This window comes from Saimiri boliviensis, chromosome 12, assembly GCF_048565385.1.
Source record: "Saimiri boliviensis isolate mSaiBol1 chromosome 12, mSaiBol1.pri, whole genome shotgun sequence".
NCBI classification, from domain to species: Eukaryota; Metazoa; Chordata; class Mammalia; order Primates; family Cebidae; genus Saimiri; species Saimiri boliviensis.
The window spans coordinates 38066561-38091791 of NC_133460.1; the positions used below are offsets into that span (position 1 = coordinate 38066561).

At 38.9% G+C, this 25231-nt stretch overlaps 1 protein-coding gene across 2 annotated transcripts in view; it reads left to right on the forward strand.

The window, feature by feature from the left end:
- The first annotated feature begins 1675 nt into the window (after window positions 1-1675).
- UBE2D1 (ubiquitin conjugating enzyme E2 D1) overlaps window positions 1676-25231 on the forward strand; it is a 42384-nt gene continuing 18828 nt past the window's right edge. The window contains exon 1 of one of the 2 annotated variants that reach the window (XM_003928707.4): window positions 1676-1908. In XM_003928707.4, coding sequence (XP_003928756.1) covers window positions 1885-1908 — 24 coding nt within the window. In that variant the 5' untranslated portion in view covers window positions 1676-1884. The remainder of the gene's footprint in view (window positions 1909-25231) is intronic. The other variant, XM_010339347.3, reaches the window with a different exon arrangement.

The following is a 25231-nucleotide window of genomic DNA, read 5'->3' on the forward strand; positions in this document are numbered from 1 at the left end:
AGGGAAGGAAGGCAGATGTGTCCAGTGGGCTTTTGAAAATTTAAGATGGAAACTATTGTGAGAGTTTGAGCTGAAAAGAAATTTTTTAGTTACCACCACATAAGTAAAAATAAGTCAGGAAATAATACTCATAGAGCACTTTCAACATAGGTACTGTGTTGGGCATATTACATATAAAAATACCAATTAATTCTTACAATAGTACATTTAGAGATTATCATCTCTACTGATAGATAAGAAAACTGGGGCTTAGAGAGTTTACATGGCTTGGCCAAGATCACCCAGCTTGCAGGAGTCAGAGGGACAGCAATTGGTCTTCAGAGTCCATGATCCTCAAACCACACCCAGTTCAGGGAGAGCATGAGGTCCATCTCCTAGAAAGATATCAATGGTGAACTCTGGAGGCTTGGAACTCTGGAGCACTCAAACACTTGAGAAAAGGAGCTAGTGACAGAAAAAGGAAAGTCAACCAAGTAGAAGACCCAACTACCATGGCACGGTGGAAGCCAGAGGCAGTGAATGTTTTGAAAAGCAAGAGGGTGGCTGCAAACAGGTGGTTCAAAAACATGGTGCAGAGTAGAGAGTGAGGTGAATTTGGTAATCAGAAGCTCAAGCTTCTAACTGATGACCTTGGTGAAAACTGATTCTGCGGTGCTCAAAGCAGAATCCAAGTTTTGGGTTTTGTTTTGTTTTGAGACGGAGTCTCACTCTGTCGCCCAGGCTGGAGTGCAGTGGTGTGATCTCCGCTCACTGTAACCTCTGCCTTCCGGAATCAAGTGATTCTCCTGCCTCAGCCTCCCAAGTAGCTGGGACTACAGGTGTGCTCCACCACGCCCGGCTAATTTTTGTGTTTTTAGTACAGACGGAGTTTCACCTTGTTGGCCAGTCTCGAACTCTCATCCTCAGGTGATCTGCCCGCCGCGGCCTCCCAAAGTGCTGGGATTACAGGCTTGAGCCTCCGCGCCTGGCAAGAAGACAAGTTTTAATGGGTACACACGTGCACAGGAATTGGAGAGTGGGGAGTGTGAGTTGACTGTTGAGTAGAGACTGTGTGTGTATGAGTAGGGAAGGAGCCAGTGCGGGGAGTGACAGACAGCTCAGGATTCGGTATTCGAAGCGGGTAATTTATGAGGAGGGGTATACCTACAAGCAGACAATGCACTCAGACAAGGAAGATTTGTGCATTGGACAGAAGAGACACCTTTTTTCTCGGCAATAAGAACTAAGGAGGTTAAGTAAGGGATCCGATAGATACGAGTTTGTGCATGTGTGCAAGGTGAGAAATTGCGACAATCCATATATTTGAGAAAAAGTGAAATCTTTAAAGATAAAATAGCAAAACTAGCTGTGGCACCGATCGGATAAGGAATTACTAACTGATGATTTACAAATGCCTTTAAGTGCGTTAGCAGCTCGTTTGTTATTCCCGTTTTCCAGATGCTCAGCCCCAGAGTCACGTGCTCTAAATGAGACTGCAGAGAGCGACTCCAGCCCCCGGCAGCTCTCACCCGAAGCTGCCCCGCCGAGGTCAGCGGTGAGTAGGTGACCTGACAGCGCCCGCGGGCCTGCGGCCGAGGACAGGGCTGGAACTACACTTCCCAGTGTGCCAGGCGGGGCGGGGCGGGGCGCGGCGGGGAGGGCGCAGGCTCCTTCCCAGAAGCAAAAGCGGAAACAAAAGAGTCTCGCCGGCGTCCCCGCCCGCACACTCGCGCTCGGGCGCTCACGGAGCAGGGACCGGCGCCCGGAGCGAGCCTGGGAGCGGCGAGCCGGGGACCCACCGCGCGGAGCCAGCCGAGCCGCCGGAGCCCAACCCGCGACGACCCACGCCCCCGAGCCCCGCAGCCGCCCCCAGCCGGCCGGTGTCCCCACCGCCATCCCGGACCCATGGCGCTGAAGCGGATTCAGAAAGTGAGTGCCGAGGCCGGGCCTGGGGCTGCGGGGCGGGCGGCGGCCCCCTGCCCCGGCTGACCCGGCCGGTGGTCCCGAGGGACGTGCGGGGAGAGCACGGGATGGAAGGGTGGGCCGGGGCCCGGGCAGGGAGCCGGAGGCTCCGGCCGGGCCAGCGGGCACCGGACAGGTGAGGTGGGAGCCGGGGCAGGTCCCAGGCGGCTGGAGGAGCTTGAAGGCTGGGGGCCCGCTGCGCGCTCGCGCCGGAGGCGCTCCCGGAGCCCCGGGGTAGAGAGCCTCCTCCGCCTCCAGACCGCTCCGAAATCTGTGCTTCACGGTCAGGGCTGGGTTTTGCCCTCCATGGGGCTAGTTTTGACCCCTGTCATGCTGTGTTTTCTCCAGGCTGTTTCTTAAGCCTGACCTCTTTTATGATCCTGCTTCTCCGGGCTCCCCGGGAGGGCACGGAAGGTGGGGTGGGCCTGCAGCCTTTCTCCGCGGAGCTGTCGGGGTTGGTTCTTTCTCTCCTCTGCGGTTGGCTCTTGCTCAGTTGCCCAAATGGGCTGGAAAGCCCATTTGCAGCCAAGAAGCCAGGAGAAGGCTCCTGCCCCTTCTATTTTGGTGCCTCTGCTGCTGCCACTTCAGGTCACATAGCTCTAGCGAAAACATAGTTGCTGATACACAACAAGATGACCTCCTGGCTGTGATTCACGGTGAGTCAAGCCAAACAGGTTTTTTTCCCCCTCATGATAAACTTGGATGTAAAGTTCGAGACACAACATAAACTGTCACAAATTAAATTGTTTTGATGCTTTGACACATGGGTATAGAATAAGGAAGGAATGTATATCTTCATCCAACGACTGTTTAGCCATCTCAACCCTGTGTATGGAATTGTCTTCTTTTCACAGTATTTATTGCAACCATTTCAGATGTGAACATATTTCGGAATTGAGATTCGGGTATTTCTTTCTGTTCACGTTTATTTCTTGTTGGTCTCTGTACTGACCCAGGTTTTAGGTTTTACAGTTATCGTTCACACTGCGAACGTTGAGAATGTGTTTGTTAAATAGGGAGTGTTTTTCAGCAAGTTAAGCAGCAATGGACAGTGTGTTTTATAGTTGTTTCAGAATACATTGATGCCCACAAAACATTTTTATCGACTTTTTTGACCAGGAGTCAATATAGCAATATATATGTTAGAGCAGTGACATTGTATTCTGATTCATCACTGGTGGCATCTTTAGGTACAGAGGACATCAATTTTTAGAGCCTGCTAGTTTTTTATTTTCAAATTCTGAATCTGTGGTTCACCTGTTTTTTTTTTTGTGCTATTTAAAGGTCATCTCATTGTAAAACATACAGTTAACAATCAGCATTTATTAAGTAATACTGTTTTCTTGTTTGAAGGTAGTACAATTACACATTTTTTTCATATAAATATCCTGATTTTGAAGTCAGCATGTTTACCATACGTTGCATAGTTACTAATGACGACATAATATTGATTCACATTTGGATCAGATAATGCACATCTTCCAAGGAAGTTTTCAAAGTCTATTTCCTTCTTTCGTAGTTGTGAGAATTTTTCACATGGCTTTGCACATACAAGAGCTTTCTAAATTTTCTTTTCTTTCTTTCTTTTTTTTTAAAAAGATGGGGGTTGGAGGGTCTCACTGTGTTGCCCATGCTGGTCTTGAACTCCTGGCCTCAAGAGGGTCTGAAATTACAGGCACAAGTCACCATACCCAACTAACAATAGCTTTTAAATGCTGTGTAATTTGTCCACAGTAAGTAGATACTCAAAGCAATACGGACATTATTTTTAAATACCATGATTGGCAGTTTTCATCAATCCCCATGCCGAATTAGTGTATTTGACTTATAATATGGTATGTGTCCATATCTTTTCTTTTTAGTATTTACGGTTATTAGTTTATAGAGTTGTCCAGTAAAAAAAAAAAAAATACATAGAATTGATATCAAATGTGACAAATTGATATTTTGGAGAAGAAATTGGGGGTCATATACCATCACATGTCTATGTGTTCATCTTTGGCTTCCCTTTCTGATACCAGGCAAGTTGACTTAGACAAATCTTTCCATTAATCACATATTCAAACCATTCCCTCAAACCTTAGGGGTGATTATTTTGATTGATTCCCTACTTTTCCTCCTCCTTTACCTACCTCCTTGATTAGAAGCTAATTCCAGGTCAGTTGTGCTGCCTGCCATATGAACAGTTACGTAGTCTTTTTTGATGCCATCAGTATACAAATTATTTTATTTTATTTTATTTTTTTTTGAGACGGAGTTTCGCTCTTGTTACCCAGGCTGGAGTGCAATGGTGCGATCTCGGCTCACCGCAACCTCCGCCTCCTGGGTTCAGGCAATTCTCCTGCCTCAGCCTCCTGACAAATTCTTATTTGGATCTTGCATGTTCCAGCAAATGAAGATGTATGCTAACTTTTGGCCTTTCTTCTTACGCTCATTGAAATATTATTATAATTTTCCTCTACCTAAAGTGGCAGGCCGTAGAGCTGTGTGGAACCTCAGGTAAGTCTGCAGTAGTGTAGTAGAACGTACCAGCAGGGGAACAACTTCTAGGGCAGTGTCTCAGAATCTTCTGTGGGACGTTTTCAGGCTATCATCACTTCTGTAAATGGAGAGATGCTTAATCCCTCAGATGGGTTGGATGGAAAGAAACTGAGAACCACTGATGTTCTGTCTTGTCCTTCTTCTTCAAGGAAGAATCCAGAGGCCTGAAGTGGAAGAGTGTTTTGTCCAAGGATAATCTCTCTCTCTCTTTTTTTTTTTTTTTAAGTCTTGCTCTGTAGCCCAGGCTAGAGTGCAGTGGCGTGATCTCAGCTTACTGCAACCTCCACCACCCTGGTTCAAATAATTCTCCTGCCTCAGCCTCCTGAGTAGCTGGGACTACAGGCACATGCCGCCACACCCAGCTGCTTTTTTGCATTTTAGTAGAGACGGGGTTTCACTGTGTTGCCCAGGCTGGTCTTGAACTCCTGACCTCAGGTGATCTGCCTACCCTGGCCCCCCAAATTGTTGGGATTACAGGCATGAGCCACCCCATCTGGCCAATAATCTCTTAATTGGCTTGGCATATTTGAAAATGTTAAAAAGTTTATGATATCACATTTCTTCACTGTGAAAAGAATAAAGATGATTGGATTAAAATATGTAAAGATAGAGCATGGAGATAATCAATGCTTAAAATATATTTTCATATTAGAGTATAGTAAATGATTTAATGCTCTGATTTAGACATCCTGTGCCAGTTTTGCATTCCAGCTCATAAATTTACACACCCATGCCCTGTTTTTAGATACAGTAAAAGATGTTATCGCAGTCACCTAAATCATTCAAATAAAAAAGTTTGAATGAAGTCTTAAGGAAAGATACCTAAAACATGTCTGAAAAAAGAGGACAGTTTTTCAGCTAGTTACCTATTTTCTAGAATTAATTTTCTAAGTGTTTCTTCTATCCGTACTATTTTCATTCCTGATATACTTTTTCCAGGGGGAGGGGATTATTTTTTAAATCACAGATGTTAATATCCCAATATTGACTGTTTTGAAAACCAAAGGGGGGAAAAAGGGAAACCCTGAAACAGTCATTATCATCATCATGGATTTTATTTGATAAAGATTTTGAGACAATGAACATCATACTTGCATAATGTGTTGTGATGTCATAGGTTTATTTCCATTTTTGTCTATCTTTTGAAAAGTGAGGCAATAGAGTTTTATTTTATAGATATAGAAACCCAGAGAACTATTCCTTAGGATAGTTCCTTAGTGTGTAGTTCTGGCCCCCAAATGGAACATCAGTTGTTTTTGTTTTTTAATAATCAACGTAATCTAAAACATATATATAGACGTAGCTTAAAGTAAAATTTTATAAATGTTTTGAGCTGCTGAATTTTTTTGATTCGGAGAATTTTATGTTAAACTGTTTATGGCAGCCTAAAAAATCCTAGGTTACTTAACCCAGCCCTCGACGGTTGGATGGAATATTAAATGGAAAAAGAAGATCTGGGATTTTTTTTTTTTTTGAGGCAGGGTCTCACTCTGTCACTTAGGCTAGAGTACAGTGGCACAATCTCGGTTCACTGTAGCCTCCACCTCCCAGGCTCAAGTGATCCTCCCTCCACAGCCTCCCAAGTAGCTGGGACTACAGGCCCGCACTACCATGCGCAGCTAATTTTTGTGTTTTTAGTAGAGACAGGGTTTCACCATGTTGGCCAGGCTGGTTTTAAACTGCTGAACTCCACCCACCTCAGCCTCCCAAAGTGCTAGGATTATAGGTGTGAGCCACCATGCCCAGCCAAAGTTCTGGTTTTTATTTCTGGCTATGTGGCTTACTAGCTTCATACAATGAGGCTAGTACATATTTTCCATACATATCAAGATATATATGGATATCCATACATATGAGGCTGCTGACCTCAAAAACCAGGGTGTGTATAATGGTTACTTTGTGCTTTCTAAGTAGTTAACATACGTTAATTGACTTAATTCTTAGTATACCCAACAGGTAGAAACAGTGTTATTTCATTTGACAGATGATGACATAAGGAAGATACTGAGTGGTTTACTCATGATTAACTTATCTAGTAAGTGACAATGCTACAGCTCCAAAATAAGCAGTTGGCTTCAATTCCATGTATATATTTTAGTCTACAATCTTTTATTTAATACCTTCTCATGCCTAATTAACACAAAAATAGTTGCAGTTACATGTAGCTACTGAAAACCGCCAAACTGCCTCTCCGAAGGGAGAGTCAAGGATCCTTCTCTTCCACCTCTGTCGTTAGGAGAGAATGATATTTTTTGAGTATTGAAGAGAGAGCATTCACTGAGATTGCTGAACTCATCAGATATTCTACAAAGCTTTCTGTCTAATGTAGCCACTAGCCACATGGAAACAAATTGGGTATGAAAATTTAGTTTTCAACCTTGAGCTTTATGAAATCTAAATATAGATCAGGTATTACTGATGAAAATATAGTATCCAAATTGAGATGTGCTGAAGTGTAAAATATATACTTGAATCTGAAGACCTAGTATAAAAATCTAAATAATTATAACTAATGAGATATTTATAAACAGATATTTTTATATTGATTACATTTTGAAATGATTACATTTTGGATAAGCCACCTAGCCAGTTAAGACTCATTTTTTTTTCTTTATAAAATGAGAGAGTAAATCATATCAGAGTAGATGGTGAAACCCCCTTGTAGGACCTAATTGCTTTATTCTGTCTTTACATTTAGGTTCTAGAAAGTGGATGTGGGCAGGGCATTTTCTTCCTTGTTCAGGCAGAGCAAGTTTTGTGGCTTTTAAAGAGGGTAACATTGTTTCTTAACTCACTTTCTGTAATTTAATATCAGTAATCTATTTATAGAAGAGAACAGCCACATTCCCTGAGAAAGTTTTATATGACTTTACTTTTTATTTTGCTTTTAAATTTGACTGCAATATTACTGTTAAACCTGTGACACTCTACTTAAAATGTCAAATCCTTTAGTGGAGAGGGTGTTATTTCCTTGTCTTAATTTTTTTATACACCAGTGATTGTGCCCTCTAGGCTAACAAATAAAATCTGTCAATAAACTGACCGAACAATGCTGTCCACTAGAAATACAATGTGAACCACACATTTAATTTTAAATTTTCTAGTAGCCACATTTTTTTTACAAAAGGAAATAGAAGAAAGCAAAATTAAATTTAATATATCTTATGTAATTCCATATTCTTAATCACTTCAGAATATAGCTTCTTTTATCCATATGGACTCATGTCTATTGTATTTAAACTGGAAGGCATAGAGTCAAATGAGTTTATAGGATATAAGTGCTTTGCAAACTGGAATGTTCTATGCAAATGTAAAATGGTGTTATAATTAAGACCTCAGCATATTTAATCATTTTCACTGACACATTGCTCAAATGTGTTGATTGTGCTTTGTAAATCTCTGCTCCAAAGTAATGTATGCTGAGATTGTTTAACATTGTAAATCAGTAATATAACTTTGGTCATCTTTGTTTTAATCACTTTAAATTTCTGTCCTCCCACAGGATTTAGAAACATTAGTTGTAGTAAATGCTCTGTCAAAAGTATCATTGCATTGTGAAGTTTTTATGTGAGATAACTGTTTCTGAATTGTTAGAGTCATTTAGTTCCTGTGGTGGTTTTCAGTAGCAAACTGTTAATGTTATGAGATTAAATCCAAGACTCCAGTTCTTTCTAGAAAGAAGGATATAAGTTACAGAAAAAGAAGCGCGGTATTTGTGCTTTTTGGGATAAATGGTTTTCCTTGAGATGGGAGAGAGAGTGTTCTTTCTCTAATAAGCCACCATATAAATGTTTCTTTTAAATTTTTGTAATTAAGCTTATTCTTTCTTTTGCCCCGATACCATATTTTTCTTTCTTTATCACAATCAAGGTGTAAAAAAATGAGGTAACCTATGATAGTTAAAAAGATCTGAGATTTCTTCTCTGTGGAAATAAATAGCCTAGAACTCAATAAGACTGTTTATGCCTATTTTAAGAAGCCAGGCACATATGAAAACCAAACCTAGCAGGATGTGGGATTGCCTCCAGGAAAGCAGAATAGCGTCCTTACTCACTTTCGTTGCCTGAAATACACATAGAAAACATATGGGCCCTTTATTTTCTTTTAATGAGTGCTACTAATAGAAATGATAAACCTAATATTTAGCCATAAAACTGAGTTATTGGTTGTCTACTAATGTAATAGCCCCCTCCTTTCTAATAGTGAATAAACTGATATCATATCGAATTAACAACAGGAATGAGATTCTTGTCCTCCTTCCTCTCCTGTGAAATGCTGGAATAAATAATACTAGAATATATAATATGACCCATATTTGCAGAGTTTGGGGATTGAAGGGGCGGGTCCTCAGGCCACCTTAGCACATGTGTCTGAAGGCAGGACAGGTTTTATTTCTGGCCCATCTTGGTCTTGATGGTCTCTGAGAAGCTAAGGTTTTTCTGCGTTTAATTTGGTTCTAAGATGAATCTGTGAAAGTTCAGTTTCACACGTTAGACAATAATAACAGGCTACTGTGTTCCAGGAGTTGTCCTTAGCATGGGGAGGAAGCTGCTATCTAGAAACATACAGTCTGGTGCTGTCCATTCCACCATCATGCTCTGCATTGTCCTGTCTTGCCTTTTTCCAAATGTTTTTTCCACTGTCTTCTATTCATATGGTCCTGTTTGTATGGCCCATCTCCTTTAGTGACATCACAGTGCTTATTTAGATTCTTGGTCTTTTTTTTTCAGACTTAAGAAATCTCTCCAGTGGGGGTAAGCTGAGGAGTTGATTCTTTCACCTTAAGCTTCCAGAAATATTAATCTGATTGTTCTCATTCCAGGTGACCACCCTCCTTATGTGAACAGAGTTTGGGAGTAGTATGGTTGGATTGCTCTAGAGAAAACCAAGTGGACCTAAGGAATGGTCTGGGCTCATTGTTCTTATCTTCTTTCTCTTTTTTTTTTTTTTTTTTTTTTTTTTGGGACGGAATCTCGCTGTGTCACCCAGAATGGAGTGCAGTAGCATGATCTTGGCTCACTGCAACCTCTGCCTCCTGAGTTCAAGTGATTCTTCTGCCTCAGCCTCTCAAGTAGCTGGGACTAAGGTGCATGCCACCATGCCCAGCTAGTTTTTGTATTTTTAGTAGAGACGGGGTTTCACAGTTTTGGCCAGACTGGTCTCAAACTCCTGACCTCGTGATCTGCCTGTCTCAGCCTCCTAGAGTGCTGGGGTTCTGTCTAAAGTGCTTAGGAGGGAGGCCTGTCTCAGCCTCCTAAAGTGCATGAGCCACTGTGCCCAGCCTCTTCTCTTCTATTAAACCAGAGAATTTCTGGCTTAGGGTTTTACTTCCCTCAAATTTTGTTATATTTTATTTTCATTTAACTTTAACGATATTTTCTAATTTTCCTTTTTATCTCTTCTTTGACCCTTGGATTATTTAGAAGTATATTATTTATTTGCCTTATGTCTGGGGATTTTACAGATAGCTTTCTCTTACTGATTTCTAATTCCATTGTGGTCAGAGAACAAATTCCATTATTATTTGACTGCTTTTAAATTGTGGGGACTTTTTTTTTGAGATGGCATTTTGCTCTTGTCGCCCAGGCTGGAGTGCAGTGGCATAATCTCGGCTCACTAAAACCCCTGCCTCCTGGGTTCAAGCGATTCTCCTGTCTCAGCCTCCCAAGTAGCTGCGATTACAGGTGCCTGCCACCATGCCTTGCTAATTTTTTGTATTTTTAGTAGAGACAGGGTTTCACCATGTTGGTCAAGTTGGTCTTGAACTCCTGACCTCAGGTAATCCACCCACCTCGTCCTCCCAACTGGGGACTTGTTTTATGACCCAGGCTTTCAGGTATTCAACAGCACTTTTGAATGAACGATGTTTAATAGTTTTTAGACTTCATTTTGGTATCTTCTGGTGGTATTTCTGTTGATTGTAGTTTATTTCTAAGAAATGGATACCAAATTAAGGTGTACACCTTCCCAGTATCTTTTTTTTCTCTTTTACGAGTTTTCAAACAGTTTAATGAATAATAAACATCCACTTTTTGAAATGGGATAGAAAATATTAGTGCTTTGTGTGTAGTAAGGGTGGTGTTCATGAAACTTTTGTTTTAGTTATGTATGTGTATCTCTGTGTGTATGTTTACTAGGTTGTAATGTAAAATGTTTTTCTTATTATAAATTGCTGTAAGGAAAGCTAGAAAATCACTGTTCCATAACATAAGATCCTTAAGTAAAATTAATGTTGTCAAAAAATACATGCTATACAAACACATATATACATGCAAACATATATATATTATATAGGGAGAGCAAATGGATACACATATACACACACAGAGACACACAAGTATATTGATGCACATAATATAAACTGTTCTAGCCTTGGAAACATTTCCATTTGATACAGACTGTCTGTATTCATTGGTTTCTATTACAAGTGGCAACATTTTAGTGACTGATGTACAACCATAATATTCAAGAATAATACTGGGTGATACTAACAGAGTAGTGAATTTCTTATGAAACACTTAAGTATCCACTCTATGCCAGTTATTAGGTGTAGAGTTGTAAGAAGCAATATTTAATAACAAATATTTGGTAGGTATGTTCATGTTTTACACGTGTTTTAACAAATAAGCAGCTAGGTTTTCCCCTTTTTTATTCCCCAAAGCACCATCTTTTCTTTGGTTACTGTAAAGTAAATAGTAAGTTTTGATAATGGAGCACTCAAAATGCTCCATGTAGCATATTTTATGTCAAAATTCTATTTTTTTTTAGGTTGTGTATAATTTCCTATCATGTTTTTTTTGCCTCTCAGTGTCTTTGAACACAACTCTCCTGAAAGCTTGTGAGTAGTATTCATTTCTAACCGTTTATATGGTATAAGCTCCTGAGAAAAGATAAGAATTTGTTCTCGTTCCAAAATAGAAACACTTTTACACTGTTGGTGGGAATGTAAATTAGTTTAACCATTGTGGAAGACAGTGTGGTAATTCCTTAAAGATCTAGAACCAGAAATACCATTTGACCCAGCAATCCAATTACTGAGTATATACCCAAAGGATTATAAATTAATCTATTATAGAGACACATGGACATGTATGTTCATTGCGACACTGTTGACAGTAGCAAAGAGTTGGAACCAACCCAAATGCCCATCAAAGATAGACTAGATAAAGAAAATGTGGCACATATACACCATGGAATACTATGCAGCCATAAAAAAGGATGAGTTCATGTCCTTTGCAGGGACATAGATAAATCTGGAAACCATCATTCCCAGCAAACTGACACAAGAACAGAAAATGAAACACCACATGTCCTCACTCATAAGTAGGTATTGAACAATAAGAACACATGGACTCAGAGAGGGGAACATCAACACGCTGGGGTCTGTTGGGGTATGGGGGACTAGGGGAGGGATAGTTGGAGGTGGGGAGATTGGGGAGGGATAACATTAGGAGAAATACCTAATGTAGGTGACAGAGGATGGAGGCAGCAAACTACCATGGCATGTGTATACCTATGTAACAATCTTGCAAGAGCTGCACATGTACCCTAGAACTTAAAGTAAAATTTAAAAAGAAAAAAAAGAATTCCTTCTCATTCCTTCACTTATCACACTTTTGTTTCTTTGGAGCATAGTTTAAAATATGCAAATGGCCTTAATACAGTACTGGAGCATTGTTTGCTTCAGTATTGGTTGAAAATAATGTGCGGTAGCTGTTACAGTGTTGAGGTGAGTGTTGGATTGGGGTGGGAAGAGTGCTGGAGTAGAAGTCAGATGGTCTGAACCTTTGTCCTAGTTTCACTTTGTGACTTTGGCCAAGAGACTCATAGTCTTTATATTCCTCACCTGGAAATTTAGTGGATTGAACTTGATACTTTCTATCATCCCTTCTGAGTCATAATTTTAGGCAAACCTAAATAATGTTATTTGCTGTTTGTTGTTGTTTGCAGCAAACAGCAATAATGATCACAAAAACAAACATTGAGCTTTGGCACTGTGCTCTGCAGCTATATGAGACTTGACTTAAAATTCCATTTACTTTGAAATACCAGATTTGAAATAAATGTTGACATCTCTTAATGTATCATATAAGGTCAATAAATCTTACTCTCTAAAGAGCAGTTATTTATGATGCAAATAAAATATATTTCTGTTGTACAGGTAACATAATGTGCTTCTCTAATTCCATTTAGCTTCTCTCTATTTCACAGGTAGCTTTTGTACTTAAAAAGATTGTTTTATCTACATATTTAGACAATTGCCTTATAGGTAATTGTTTTTTGGGTTTGTTTGTTTGTTTGTTTGTTTTTTGAGGCAAAGTCTGGTTTTGTCACCCAGGCTGGACTACAGTGGTGTGATGTCGGCTCACTGTAACCTCCATCTCCTGGGTTCAGACATTTCTCATGCCTCACTCTCCCAAGCAGCTGGGACTACAGGCATGCGCCACCATGGCCAGCTAATTTTTGTATTTTTAGTTTTATTTATTTTGTTTTCTTTTTTGAGACGTAGCTTCACTCTTGTTACCCAGGCTGGAGTGCAGTGGCACGATCTTGGCTCACCGAAACCTCCGCCTCCTGGGTTCAAGCAATTCTCCTGCCTCAGCCTCCCTTGTAGCTGGGACTACAGGCACGTGCCACCATGCCCAGCTAATTTTTGTATTTTTAGTACAGACAGGGTTTCACCGTGTTGACCAGGATGGTCTCGATCTCTTGACCTCGTGATCCACTCGCCTTGCCTCCCAAAGTGCTGGGATTATAGGTGTGAGCCACTGCACCCGGCCTAATTTTTGTATTTTTAATAGAGACAGGGTTTTGCCCTGTTGGCCAGGCTGGTTTCGAACTTCTGGCCTCAAGTGATCCACCCACCTTAGCCTTCCGAAGTGCTGGGAATTCAGGCGAGAGCCATGGTGCCCGGCCTATCTAATAGATTTTCAGCACTAGTCATGGTGGCTCACGTCTATAATCCCAGCACATTGGGGGGCCTAGGCAGAAGAAAAGATTGAACCTAGGAGTTTGAGACCAGCTTGGGCAACATAGTGAGATCCCATTTATTTTTTAAAAATTTAAAAATAGCTCAGCATGGTGGCACATGCCTGTAGTCTCAGCTATTTGGGAGGCTGAGGTGGCAGGATCACTTGAGCTCAGGAATTCAAGGTTGCAGTGAGCTGTGATCGCACCTCTGTACTTCAGCCTGGGCGACAGCAAGACCCTGTCTCAAAAGATTCAAGTTAATGCATTTATTGAATACCTTCTGGTATAAGGCATATACTAAAGGCAGTAAGGAGATGCTAGTTATATAGAAAAACAAGGTATCACCATCATCTAAGAAATTTAAAATTAATAAGTATAAGAAAAGTCCTGTGACAACTAGATGGATTTAAGAAAGTACCAAACAGAAAATACAATTATTTAAACAGAAAGGGAGTCAAAGATGGGAGAAACCAAATTTGTTTGGGAAAATCAGGAAAGACTGTGGAGAAGATAGAATTTGATACAGGTTGGCAAGACTGAATAGCGTTTTGAAAGACTTAGGGGAGCCAGGCTTGTAGAGGAAGCTACAGAAATGAAGACACCAGAATGTGCTTGGCTTATCTGGGAAGAAGCAGATAATGCTGCTTTTGAGAATCATTTAGAAACAGTAGACTATAAAGTTTCATATTGTGGATGACCTTGAAGGCTCATGCTGAGAAATATGTGCTTAATGCAGAAGATTGGGAACCCATTGAAGGTTTTTGAGTAACAGGAACTAGTACTTTTTTTTAGACTAGGAGTCTCACTCTGTCACTCAGGCTGGAGTGCAGTGGTGTGATCTCTGCTTACTGCAACCTCTGCCTCCTGGGTTCAAGTGATTCTTCTGCCTCAATCTCCCCGGTATCTGGGACTACAGGCGTGTGCCACCATGCCCGGCTAATTTTTGTAATTTTTAGTAGAAACTGAGTTTTACCATGTTGGCCAGGCTGGTCTTGAACACTTGGCCTCAAATGATCCACCTGCCTCGGCCTCCCAAAGTGCTGGGATTACAGGTGTGAGCCATCATGCCTGGCTGGAACTAAGACTCTTAATCATAATGCATTCTTGCCCTCATCAAATCAAGATTTTTTACTGTTTGTCATTATAATTTTGATTGATTTCGTGAAAAGGAACACACACAGTATTCTAGGAATATAGAGTTCAGTGAAAACCTCCTGAAGGCAATGATGTTTAAGATGAGACACGAAAGTAAAAGTAGATAAAATGAATGACTGACTGAGGGATACAGTGTGTTTTGGGAAGGGGAGGTGATTAAGTATCTTCTGCCTAAAAGGAAGCCATGTTTGAAACTAACAGCAAGATAGCATGTGGAGGAATTAAAAGTTATGGCAGGTGCAGAGAGCACTGGGGAAAAGTGATTGCAGATATGAGGCTAGAGAGGTCAGATCTTGGAAGGTCTGGTAAGTCATTTTAAGGATTTATAAGTCTTACTTGAAGGTGATGGAAAACATTGAAGAGATTTGAAATCACAATTCAAGAAGATGCTTTTGACAGCAGTGTATAGGTAGAGAAATAGGAGGCCAGTAGGTAAGTTAAGATATTGCGCTTGTTAAGTGAGATCCAAAGAGGGTATAAGCTGTGGTGTTAGCAGAGGACATTGAAAAGAGAAGTATGTGACAATAATTTACAGGGTGTTTGCACCACCTGGCCCTTTTGAGTTGGTGTGATCCACCTATGCCTACACTTACTTGGCCTTTCGAGTCAAGTATCACAGGCTCCTTGGTCTAGGCAGTCTCTTCAGATTCCTCCTTCTGTTATCCAGTCTGGTTCCAGATATTAATATTGTCTGCTTGGCTGAAACCTTTGGCTTCTTTTCCTAAGCTACCTCTCCTCTGGCTCATGTCAGAGTCTTCTGCACATTGGACCTCAGCTTTACTATTTGATCGGCCTTCTGGGACCCTTTCAGAGGGAGGGATCTAGACAGAAGGAGAATCTGAACAATTTGGTACTGATCAAATTGTTGAGGAGTGGAATGTGAAGAGAAGGAATGAGATGGTAACTCCAAGGTTTAGAGTTTGAATTACTAGAACGAATAGATGCATTTTTAGTGTAAAACAGATTCAAATACAGCTTTTACTCACCTACTTTGGATTTGTCTAAAATAGATTTTTATTTATGTAATTTCTCTGATGGAAATACTGTATGTAGAGAGTGTGATCAAGAGTCAGAGTCCTCCATCTGAACAGGAAACCATATTTGAAAGTAGAGGCAAGATGGCATTTTGGGAAATTGAGTCATATGGCTGTGCAGAGAAAACTGGGGCATTGAGTAAATAATGTCTGTAATTCTGATCTCAAGCTTTTATTCTAAATTACACTCTTTATAGTTCACATGCAATGTATATGACTGATGCAGCAAAGTCAGGTATCATTGCCTTCTTCGTCTTCCTTTTTTGTGGCACTTGGCTGCATGATTATTTTTTTAAATAAACAGCTTTTGCCAGAAAAAAACTTGATCCAAGGAGGCAGCAAAGCAGCCAGGACCAGTTTGTTGAAGTGAGTTTGGTTCCTATAACTTAATTGGATGTTGTCAGCATTTTGAAGTCTTCTGGGAAGAATCTAAATGGTTTAGATGTACTTTAATTCACAGGCTTAAAGAGGTTCTGTATTTGGAGACATTTCTGATGATCATTTGACATTTTTCTATTGAAATAGCTCTAGTCAACTGGATAAGGAGATCAGGGCTTGAACTGTAAGCCCATGAAATGTTTATTTACAGACAAACCAAATATAGCTCATATATCCTTTTAGAGGCAACATGAAAAATGCAATCCAGTAAGAATCACTGTCTTGTTTTAGGAACTTTGAGGTAAAGATGGTTGTGTCATGTTAATTAATTACCAGTTGAGCCAGGAGTTTTGAAATAATGTTTTCATAGGCTTTGGATTCAGTAATTTAAATTTTGGGTTGTAGATCAGCCCATTGCATGGACTCTTTTATGTCCTTTACACACACCCAGTGTTATATCCATTATGGCGATTTAGATCTTCTGACTGTTGAAGCTAGAAAACAACAAAGCATTTTCAGTCTGGTCAGCATAATTTTTTAGAAAATATTAACTGCATTGTGTCATATTAAGTTTTATGGTAAATAAGGCAGTTCTCACTTGTTAGCTTTCATTCCTCTCTGTTCAGATTGGCCTGTTACCCTTCTGGGAGCCAGGAGATTAATGCAGGCCCCTTGTCTTACATTCCCTTCTTTGTTTCCTTTTGTTTGTTTACTTTGTTTGAATCAGGCTGCCTCATCTACTTTTAGATTTTAAGTCCCCTAGAGGCAGGGATTGTGTCTAGGTTGGTTTTATGGAGAACACTTAGCATATTGTGGGGGTGTTATAAACATGCCATCTGTGGCAATTTAAAATTCAGTTTCAGACCTTTCAGTACTTTGTGTCTAGTTGTTTATAGAAATCTGAACTAGAATAGAGGTGCTTAGCCATGTAAGGCTATATAAATCCATTAAATACACACTTCTGTGGCTTTATTATAAGTGCTTTTGTAGTTCTAGACATGATATTAAGACATCATTTAATCTACTGATTATTAATATATTTTTATTTTAAAATTTAGATACTCCTAGCTAGTTTTTTGTGTTTGAATGTTAATCACATTAGAATAGAAAGTTGCTTCATTGGCACAGACTACTTTTTTCTGGAACATACTTTCACTAGTTGATATTTATTGCTTGATTTGTTTAGATATAGGGTTGATTTGTTTTAAGCTTATTTTTATCTCAAAGGGGAAGAAGGAAATAGAATCAACAATGCATTTCAATTTTAGATTAAAAGTCACCAGAAGTGAAACCAAAACACACACAACAAAATATATGTATATTCACACAGTGTGTTTCTTTAACGAGTTCTTTTCATATGTGTATTTATAACTCGTCTCATTATTTGATAGCCATCTTTTCCGTTATGTGAATTCTGTATATCCTTGCCCGTCTTTTTTATGTTATCATTATGCTATTCATTGTGGCAAAATACATTTTACAAGTTATAATGTAAACTTTTTGTTTCAGTTATGCAGACATAAAGTATACAGCTTGACCAATTTTTACAAAGTGAACAAACCTGTGAAACCAGAACCCAGCTCAAGAAATAGTATTACAAGAACCCTAGAAACCCATTCTTTTTCCTTCTTAGCTTTATCTCTGTCCTCAAGGTAAATCACTATTCTAACCTCTATCACTGTACATTACTATAGCCTGTTTTTGAACGTTATTTAAGGGGAATCATACAGTGTGTATCATTTTTTCTCTGGCTGCTTTTGCTCACAATATTTGTAAGATTCATCTATATTGTTGCCTGGAGCTGTAGTTCATTCATTCTTCTTGCATGAATATACTTTAAGTTATTCATTCTACTGTTGGTGGACATTGGGTTGCTTCTGGTTTGTTCTGGTTTGGGCCTATTACAAATAATGGCACTGTGGCATGCATATATTCACTTTCCTGTTAGGTATATACCTAACAGTAGAAATGCTAGGTCAGAGTATTTCTGTGTTTACCATTAGTGGTTACTATCAGTTTTCCTCTTTCACCAGGAGTTCCAGAGTTTCAATTGCTTCACATCTTTGCCAATACTTGTACTCTCTTCTGTTTCACTTAAATCATTTTGTTGGATACGTAGTGGCATAGCATTTTGGTTTAAATTTGCATATCCTTGGTGACTAATGAAGCTGAGCCTCTTCTGTCATATATATGTATTGGCCATTTGGGTAGCTTCTTTTGTAAAGTGCCTGTTTAAACTACTTTTTAAAAAATTGATCTGTAGGAATATCTTTTACATATTCTGGATGAGCCTTTTGTCAGATATATGTAATATTGCAAATATTTTCTCCCGCTTGGTGGCTTGTCTCTTCACACTTTTAATGTGTCTTTTGATGAACAGATGTTCTTAATTTTAATCAAGCCCAAATTATTCATTTTTTTTAAGTACTCTTTGTGTCCTGTTTAAGAAATCTCTGCCTTTATGGGTTTTTTAAAAGCTTTATTATTTTACCTTTCACACTTAAACCTTCAGTCTATTTAGAATTGATTTTTGTATAGTCATGTATTGTATAATGACAGGGATAATTTCTGAGAAATGCATCATTAGGCAATTTTGTCATTGTGCAAACATCATCGAGTGTACTTACATAAACTTAGATGGTACAGCCTGCTATACACCAAGGCTATATAGCATAGTCTATTGCTCCTAGGCTAGAAACCTATATAGCAAGTTACTGTGCTGATGCTGTAGGCAGTTGTAACACATTGGGAAATATTTGTGCATCTAAATATAGCTAAGCATTAAAAAGATACAGTAAAAATATAAAAGAGAAAAAAAATGGTACACCTGTATAGGACACTTAACCATGAATGGAGTTTGCAGGACTGGAAGTTGTTCTGGGTGAGTCAGTGAGTGAGGGTGAGTGAATGTGAAGGCCTTGGGCATTACTATATACTGCCATAGACTTTATAAACACTGTACATACACTTAGTATATATAAATTTATATGAAAATATTGTTCTTCAATAATAAATTTAGCTTACTGTAACTCTTAGTTTATAAACTTTAATTTTTTTTTAGCTTTTCGACTTTTTTTGTAATAGCACTTGGCTTAAAACACAAAATACATTATATAGCCATATAAAAATATTTCCTTTTATTTTCCTATTCTTTAAACTTCTATTTTAATATTTTTCTTTTTTTTTCTTTCTTTTTTTTTTTTTTTACTTTTTAAGTTTTTTTTTGTTAAAAACTAAGGCAAAGATACACATTAGCTTAGGTTTACACAGGGTCAGGATACTCAGTATCATTGTCTTCCACCTCTACACCTCTACATCTTGTCCCACTGGAGCGTCTTCAGGGACAACGTGGAGCTGTCATCTCCTCTGATAATAGTTCCTGCTTCTGGAATATCTACTGAAGAACCTGCCTGAAGTTTTACAGTTTATTTTATTTTCTAAGTAGAAAGAGTATGCACTGATGTAGTGATTAAAAGTATAATGTAGTAAATACATGAACCAGTAACATAGTTGTTTGTTATCACTGTCATTTATTATGCACTGTACACAGTTGTATGTGCTATACTTTTATAGAAGTACTAGCACAATAGATTTGTTTACACCAGCATACTAAAGCATGTGAGTAAGACATTGCAGTGTGATGTTAGGATGACTACAAGGTCATTAGGTGATAGGAATTTTTCAGCACCATTATAATTTTATGTGACCACTCCATATGCAGTCAGTTGATTGATACGTTGTGTGGCACATAACTGTATATTATTTGAGGTAAGGGGATCAAGGTTGCTTGTTTTTTCCTCGTGTGGATACTTAATTGACCCAGCACAAGCTATTGAAAAAAAAACTTTCCCTCTACTAGAATGTCATTGTTTTCAATTTTTAATTTTTGAGTTCCAGGTTTGACTCCCCCCCCTCCCCCCCATTTTCAACACATTGTCACAGTAGCTAAGGGTAAAATAATTACTCTTGGTCCCATTCAGATGCCAAACACCATCACTTTGCTTCCACATCAAAAATACTGTTTGTTTGCCTGAGACAGTGATGACATGCTAAGTTAGGTTTAAAGGATGTGTTCATTTCCTATGTACAATTTTCTGTATTAAGGCTTTGCAGAACTCCCAGGGAGCAACACTAACTTTGTGGTATATGTGAATGGTGTCCCTTGTTGTCGGTGGCACACGGTCTGTGTGGCAAGATGGCATCAGTCCTGAGTCCTACTTGTAATAACTGGCAAATTAAAAAAAAGTCATGGATGTAGTGATATGTGCCTGGAAATCCCAACTTCTTGGGGAGGGGAGGGTGGTAGGATTGCTTGAGTGCGGGAGTTTGAATCTAACCTGGGCAGTATAAGGAAACCCCATCTCTTACCAAAAAAAAAAAAAAAAAAAAAAAAATCACTAACATTTTCTATGCCCCCAGCAATCTACCATTTAACAAATAATGTTTTTTAAAATATATATATTTAAATACAGTACTAAAGTGTGCCCCACGTTTAAAGAGTTGGATAGGAAGTAAACTCTGATGCAATCCTTGTGACTTTTCAGAATTTACCAGATCTTATAACCTTACTTTTTAATGTTTCATATATCAGTTCCTATTTTTGATTTAGAAGGTAGTTTACATCAGTTATTTTACACTAGTTCCTTACTAAGTCACCCTTCTGTCCTAGGAGAAACTTTCTTTCCAGGATTCCCTACAGTATTCTAAACTTTACTGAACACATTCAGAAGGGGACCCTTGAGGCTTATAAGTAAGTACTCTTACATGTATATCCTTGGAGGTAGAACTGCTGTAGCTACTTTTAAGCTTCTAAGAACCTAGAGGACCTCTTTACTACGCTTTTTAAACTACATCTTATAAAAATATTTTTTTCCACAAATGAGTGACTTCTCCTTTAATTTCATGCCCCAGTTTAATCATAAACAAATGTGCCTGACCAGTGATTTATGAGGATTTTTATTAGCATCATAATCTGATACTATTGCATTAAATCTTTAATGCCTTGGAAGAGTATAGTTGGGATGAAAGTGTAAAATCTGAATAGTGCCTATTAGAAAGGATATGGAAGTACTCAACAAATTTCTATATTTAGCCCATCTGGTTAAGTTAACTCTGGAATAAACAAACAAAAATCTCTGTCCAAGCCATAGACTGCAGCCCTGTCTGTGGGCAGCTCTGTCACTAAGGATTGCCAGTGGTTAGAAAACGACTTACTTTGAGATGAGATCAGCTCAGCACAAACCCCTGACCCCCCTTGGAAAGCAACCCAAAGCTGTGTCCTGAAAGTAGGTCAATACCATCCTAAATAAACATTAAGGATGGAATATTTAGAGCTTTGAGATCTTCTAAACCAAAGAAATGGAAACAAAAATTTAACAGGAATTTTGATGGTTTTGGATACTTTGCTAGAATATATAATACATTCTATAAATTGAAAATAGTTGTGACAGTGGCATAATATCTTAGTATTCTTTTGATACTCATTTTTATATTTCACCATGTTATTTGAAAGCTCACCATAGTGTTTTCAAGTGACCTGCACTATTCTAACACCTGTTATACTTTTTACCATATGCAATTTGCATATCTGTATAAAAGAATAATTTATTTTAATTCTATTCTCAAATCGAATCATTTGCCTTTGTAAAATATTGAAATTTGAGATGTTTATGTTCTGTCAATGACTTTTTAAATTAAATTTTATTGCTGATTCAAATAACACCAAACACCTTATGTGAAAGGCATTATGCTAAGTATTATGGAGGGATCCATAAATAAAGTGCATTAAATTCTTATTTTGAAAAGCATTCCATGGCCAGGCTGTAATGCTGTGGCTCACACCTGTAATCCTAGCACTTTGGGAGGCTGAGGTGGGTGGATCACTTGAGGTCGGGAGTTCAAGACCAGCCTGACCAACATGGGGAAACTTCATCTCTACTAAAAATAAAAAATTAGCTAGGTATGGTGGCGCATGCATGTAATCCCAGCTACATAGGAGGCTAGGGCAGGAGAACTGCTTGAACCCAGGAGATGGAGGTTGTAGTGAACTGAGATTGTGCCATTGCACTCCAGCCTGGGCAACAAGAGCAAAACTCCATTAAAAAAAAAAAAAAAATCCGATAAAAGAGGAACAGATGGGGGAAAGTTAGCATTTATTAAGCATCTATTATACATGTCAGGTATTAAGCTAGGTGCTTTACCTATGTATTTTCATACATAGGTATGAAATTTTAATTCTCAAAACAGTTCTTAAAGGTAAGCAGAGATGTCCATATATTACATGTGACACGCTTAAGACTCAAAGAGGTTAAGTAAATTGCCCAAGGTCACACAGCTAATAATTGGACTTTGAAAAGATAGCATTAAGGAAAACAGGTAAAATTTGAGCGTGGGGAGATGGAAGGAAGGTTATTTTAGAAGAAGAAAAATTATAAGGGCCAGAAAACTGTGTCTAGGAAACATTCAAGCAGTCAGGTTATAACTGCAGTTCTCAAACTTTTTGGTTTCAGGACCCCTTTAATGTTCTTTTTTTTTTTTTTTTTTTTTTTTTTTCTGTTGCCGCTGAATGAATTAACCTTTAATGTTCTTAAGTATTGTAGAATCCAAAGAATTTTTTGTTTCTGTGGATTATATGTATTATTATTTACCATATGAAAGTTTAAAACATTTTAAATATTTGACTGGGTGTGGTGGCTCATGCCTGTTATCCCAGCGCTTTGGGAGGCCAAGGCAGGTGGATCACCTGAGGTCAGGAGTTCAAGACCAGCCTGCCCAACATATAGTGAAATCCCGTCTCTACTAAAAAATACAAAAATTAGCTGGGCATAGTGGTGCATGCCTGTAGTCCCAGCTACTTGAAAAGCTGAGGCAGGAGAATCACTTGAACCCAGGAGACAGAAGTTGCAGTGAGCCAAGATTGCACTGCTGTACTCCAGCCTGGGCGACAGAGCAAGACTCTGTCTCTCAAATAAATAAACAAACATTTTAAATATTTAGCAAATAATGCAGTTTAACATAAATAATATTTTTATGAAAAATAACTATATTTTCCAAACAAAAAGTAGAGTGCTATTGTTTTATGTTTTCAAATCTTGTAGTCAGGCTTACAGATGACAGCTGGATTTCCACATATGCTTATGCATTAATTTGTTAAAATACCACATGTCATTAAGCCTCTGGAAAACACTACTGTATACTCATGAGATACTGAGAATGAAAAGACAGATAACATCTTGAGTTTTATTATGAAATTAATTTTGATCTCATAGACTTCCTGAAAGTGTTTTCAGAAAACCCAAGGGGGTTCTTTGGAGAATCACTGGGCTAGTTTGTGAAAGAGAACCCAACTGAGAGTGTAGGTTTGGGACTAGATAATGAAAAGATGTTCATTGGGGGAATTTGGTCTTTACTAAGCAATGGGGAGCCACTGAAGTAAAGCAGAAGAGCAAAATAAAAAGAGCTGTGCTATGAGAAGATTTTTTTATTGCGAGTAATGCCTAGAGTACTGGAAGTAGTTATAATTGAACTGTAATTGATGTTTGAGATACCTGTAACTGGTAAGTAATGTAATGTGTTTTGAGGTAGAATATATTGTACCGTATATCTGTCTAAATATGAAGGACAAGACAAAGAAAGTCAAAACAGTGCTGAGATTTTGAGCCTCATGACTGGTTGGCTTATGTCCCATTAACAGGCATGGGGAGTACAGGAAAAGAAGTCAGCTTGGGAAAGTAAGTAGGGAATTAAGTTTTTATTTATTTATTTATTTATTTATTTATTTATTTTTTATTGCATTTTAGGTTTTGGGGTACATGTGATGAACATGCAAGATTGTTGCATAGGTACACACATGGCAGTGTGCTTTGCTTCCTTCCGTCCCCTCACCTGTATCTGTCATTTCTCCCCATGCTATCTTTTCCCACCTCCCCACCCCCTGCCCCTCCCCCATTTCCCCGCAACGGATCCCAGTGTGTAGTGCTCCCCTCCCTGTGTCCATGTGTTCTCATTGTTCAACACCCGCCTATGAGTGAGAATATACGGTGTTTGATTTTCTGCTTTTGTGTCAGTTTGCTGAGAATAATGGTTTCCAGGTTCATCCATGTCCCTACAAAGGATGTGAACTCATCGTTTTTGATGGCTGCATAATATTCCATGGTGTATATGTACCACATTTTCCCTATCCAGTCTATCATCGTTGGGCATTTGGGTTGGTTCCAGGTCTTTGCTATTGTAAACAGTGCTGCAATGAACATTCGTGTGCACGTGTCCTTGTAGTAGAATGATTTAGAATCCTTTGGATATATACCCAGTAATGGGATTGCTGGGTCAAATGGGATTTCTATTTTTAGGTCCTTGAGGAATCGCCACACTGTCTTCCACAATGGTTGAATTAATTTACATTCCCACCAACAGTGTAAAAGTGTTCCTATTTCTCCACATCCTCTCCAGCATCTGTTGTTTCCCGATTTTTTAATGATCGCCATTCTAACTGGTGTGAGATGGTATCTCAATGTGGTTTTGATTTGCATTTCTCTGATGACCAGTGATGATGAGCATTTTTTCATATGTTTCTTGGCCTCCCGTATGTCTTCTTTTGTAAAGTATCTGTTCATATCCTTTGCCCATTTTTGAATGGGCTTGTTTGCTTTTTTCTTGTAGATCTGCTTTAGTTCTTTGTAAATTCTGGATATTAGCCCCTTGTCAGATGGGTAGGCTGCAAAAATTTTTTCCCATTCTGTTGGTTGCCGATTCACTCTACTGACTGTTTCCTTTGCCGTGCAGAAGCTGTGGAGTTTGATTACGTCCCATTTGTCTATTTTGGCTTTTGTTGCCATTGCTTTTGGCGTTTTGGTCATGAAGTCCTTGCCTACACCTATGTCCTGAATGGTTTTGCCTAGATTTTCTTCTAAGGTTTTTATGGTATTAGGTCTGATGTTTAAGTCTTTAATCCATCTGGAGTTAATTTTGGTGTAAGGTGTCAGGAAGGGGTCCTGTTTCTGCTTTCTGCACATGGCTAGCCAGTTTTCCCAACACCATTTATTAAACAGGGAATCCTTTCCCCATTGCTTGTTTTTGTCAGGTTTGTCGAAGATCAGATGGTTGTGGGTATGTTGTATTTCCTCTGAGGCCTCTGTTCCGTTCCATTGGTCTATATCTCTGTTTTGGTACCAGTACCATGCTGTTTTGATTACTGTAGCCTTGTAGTATAGTTT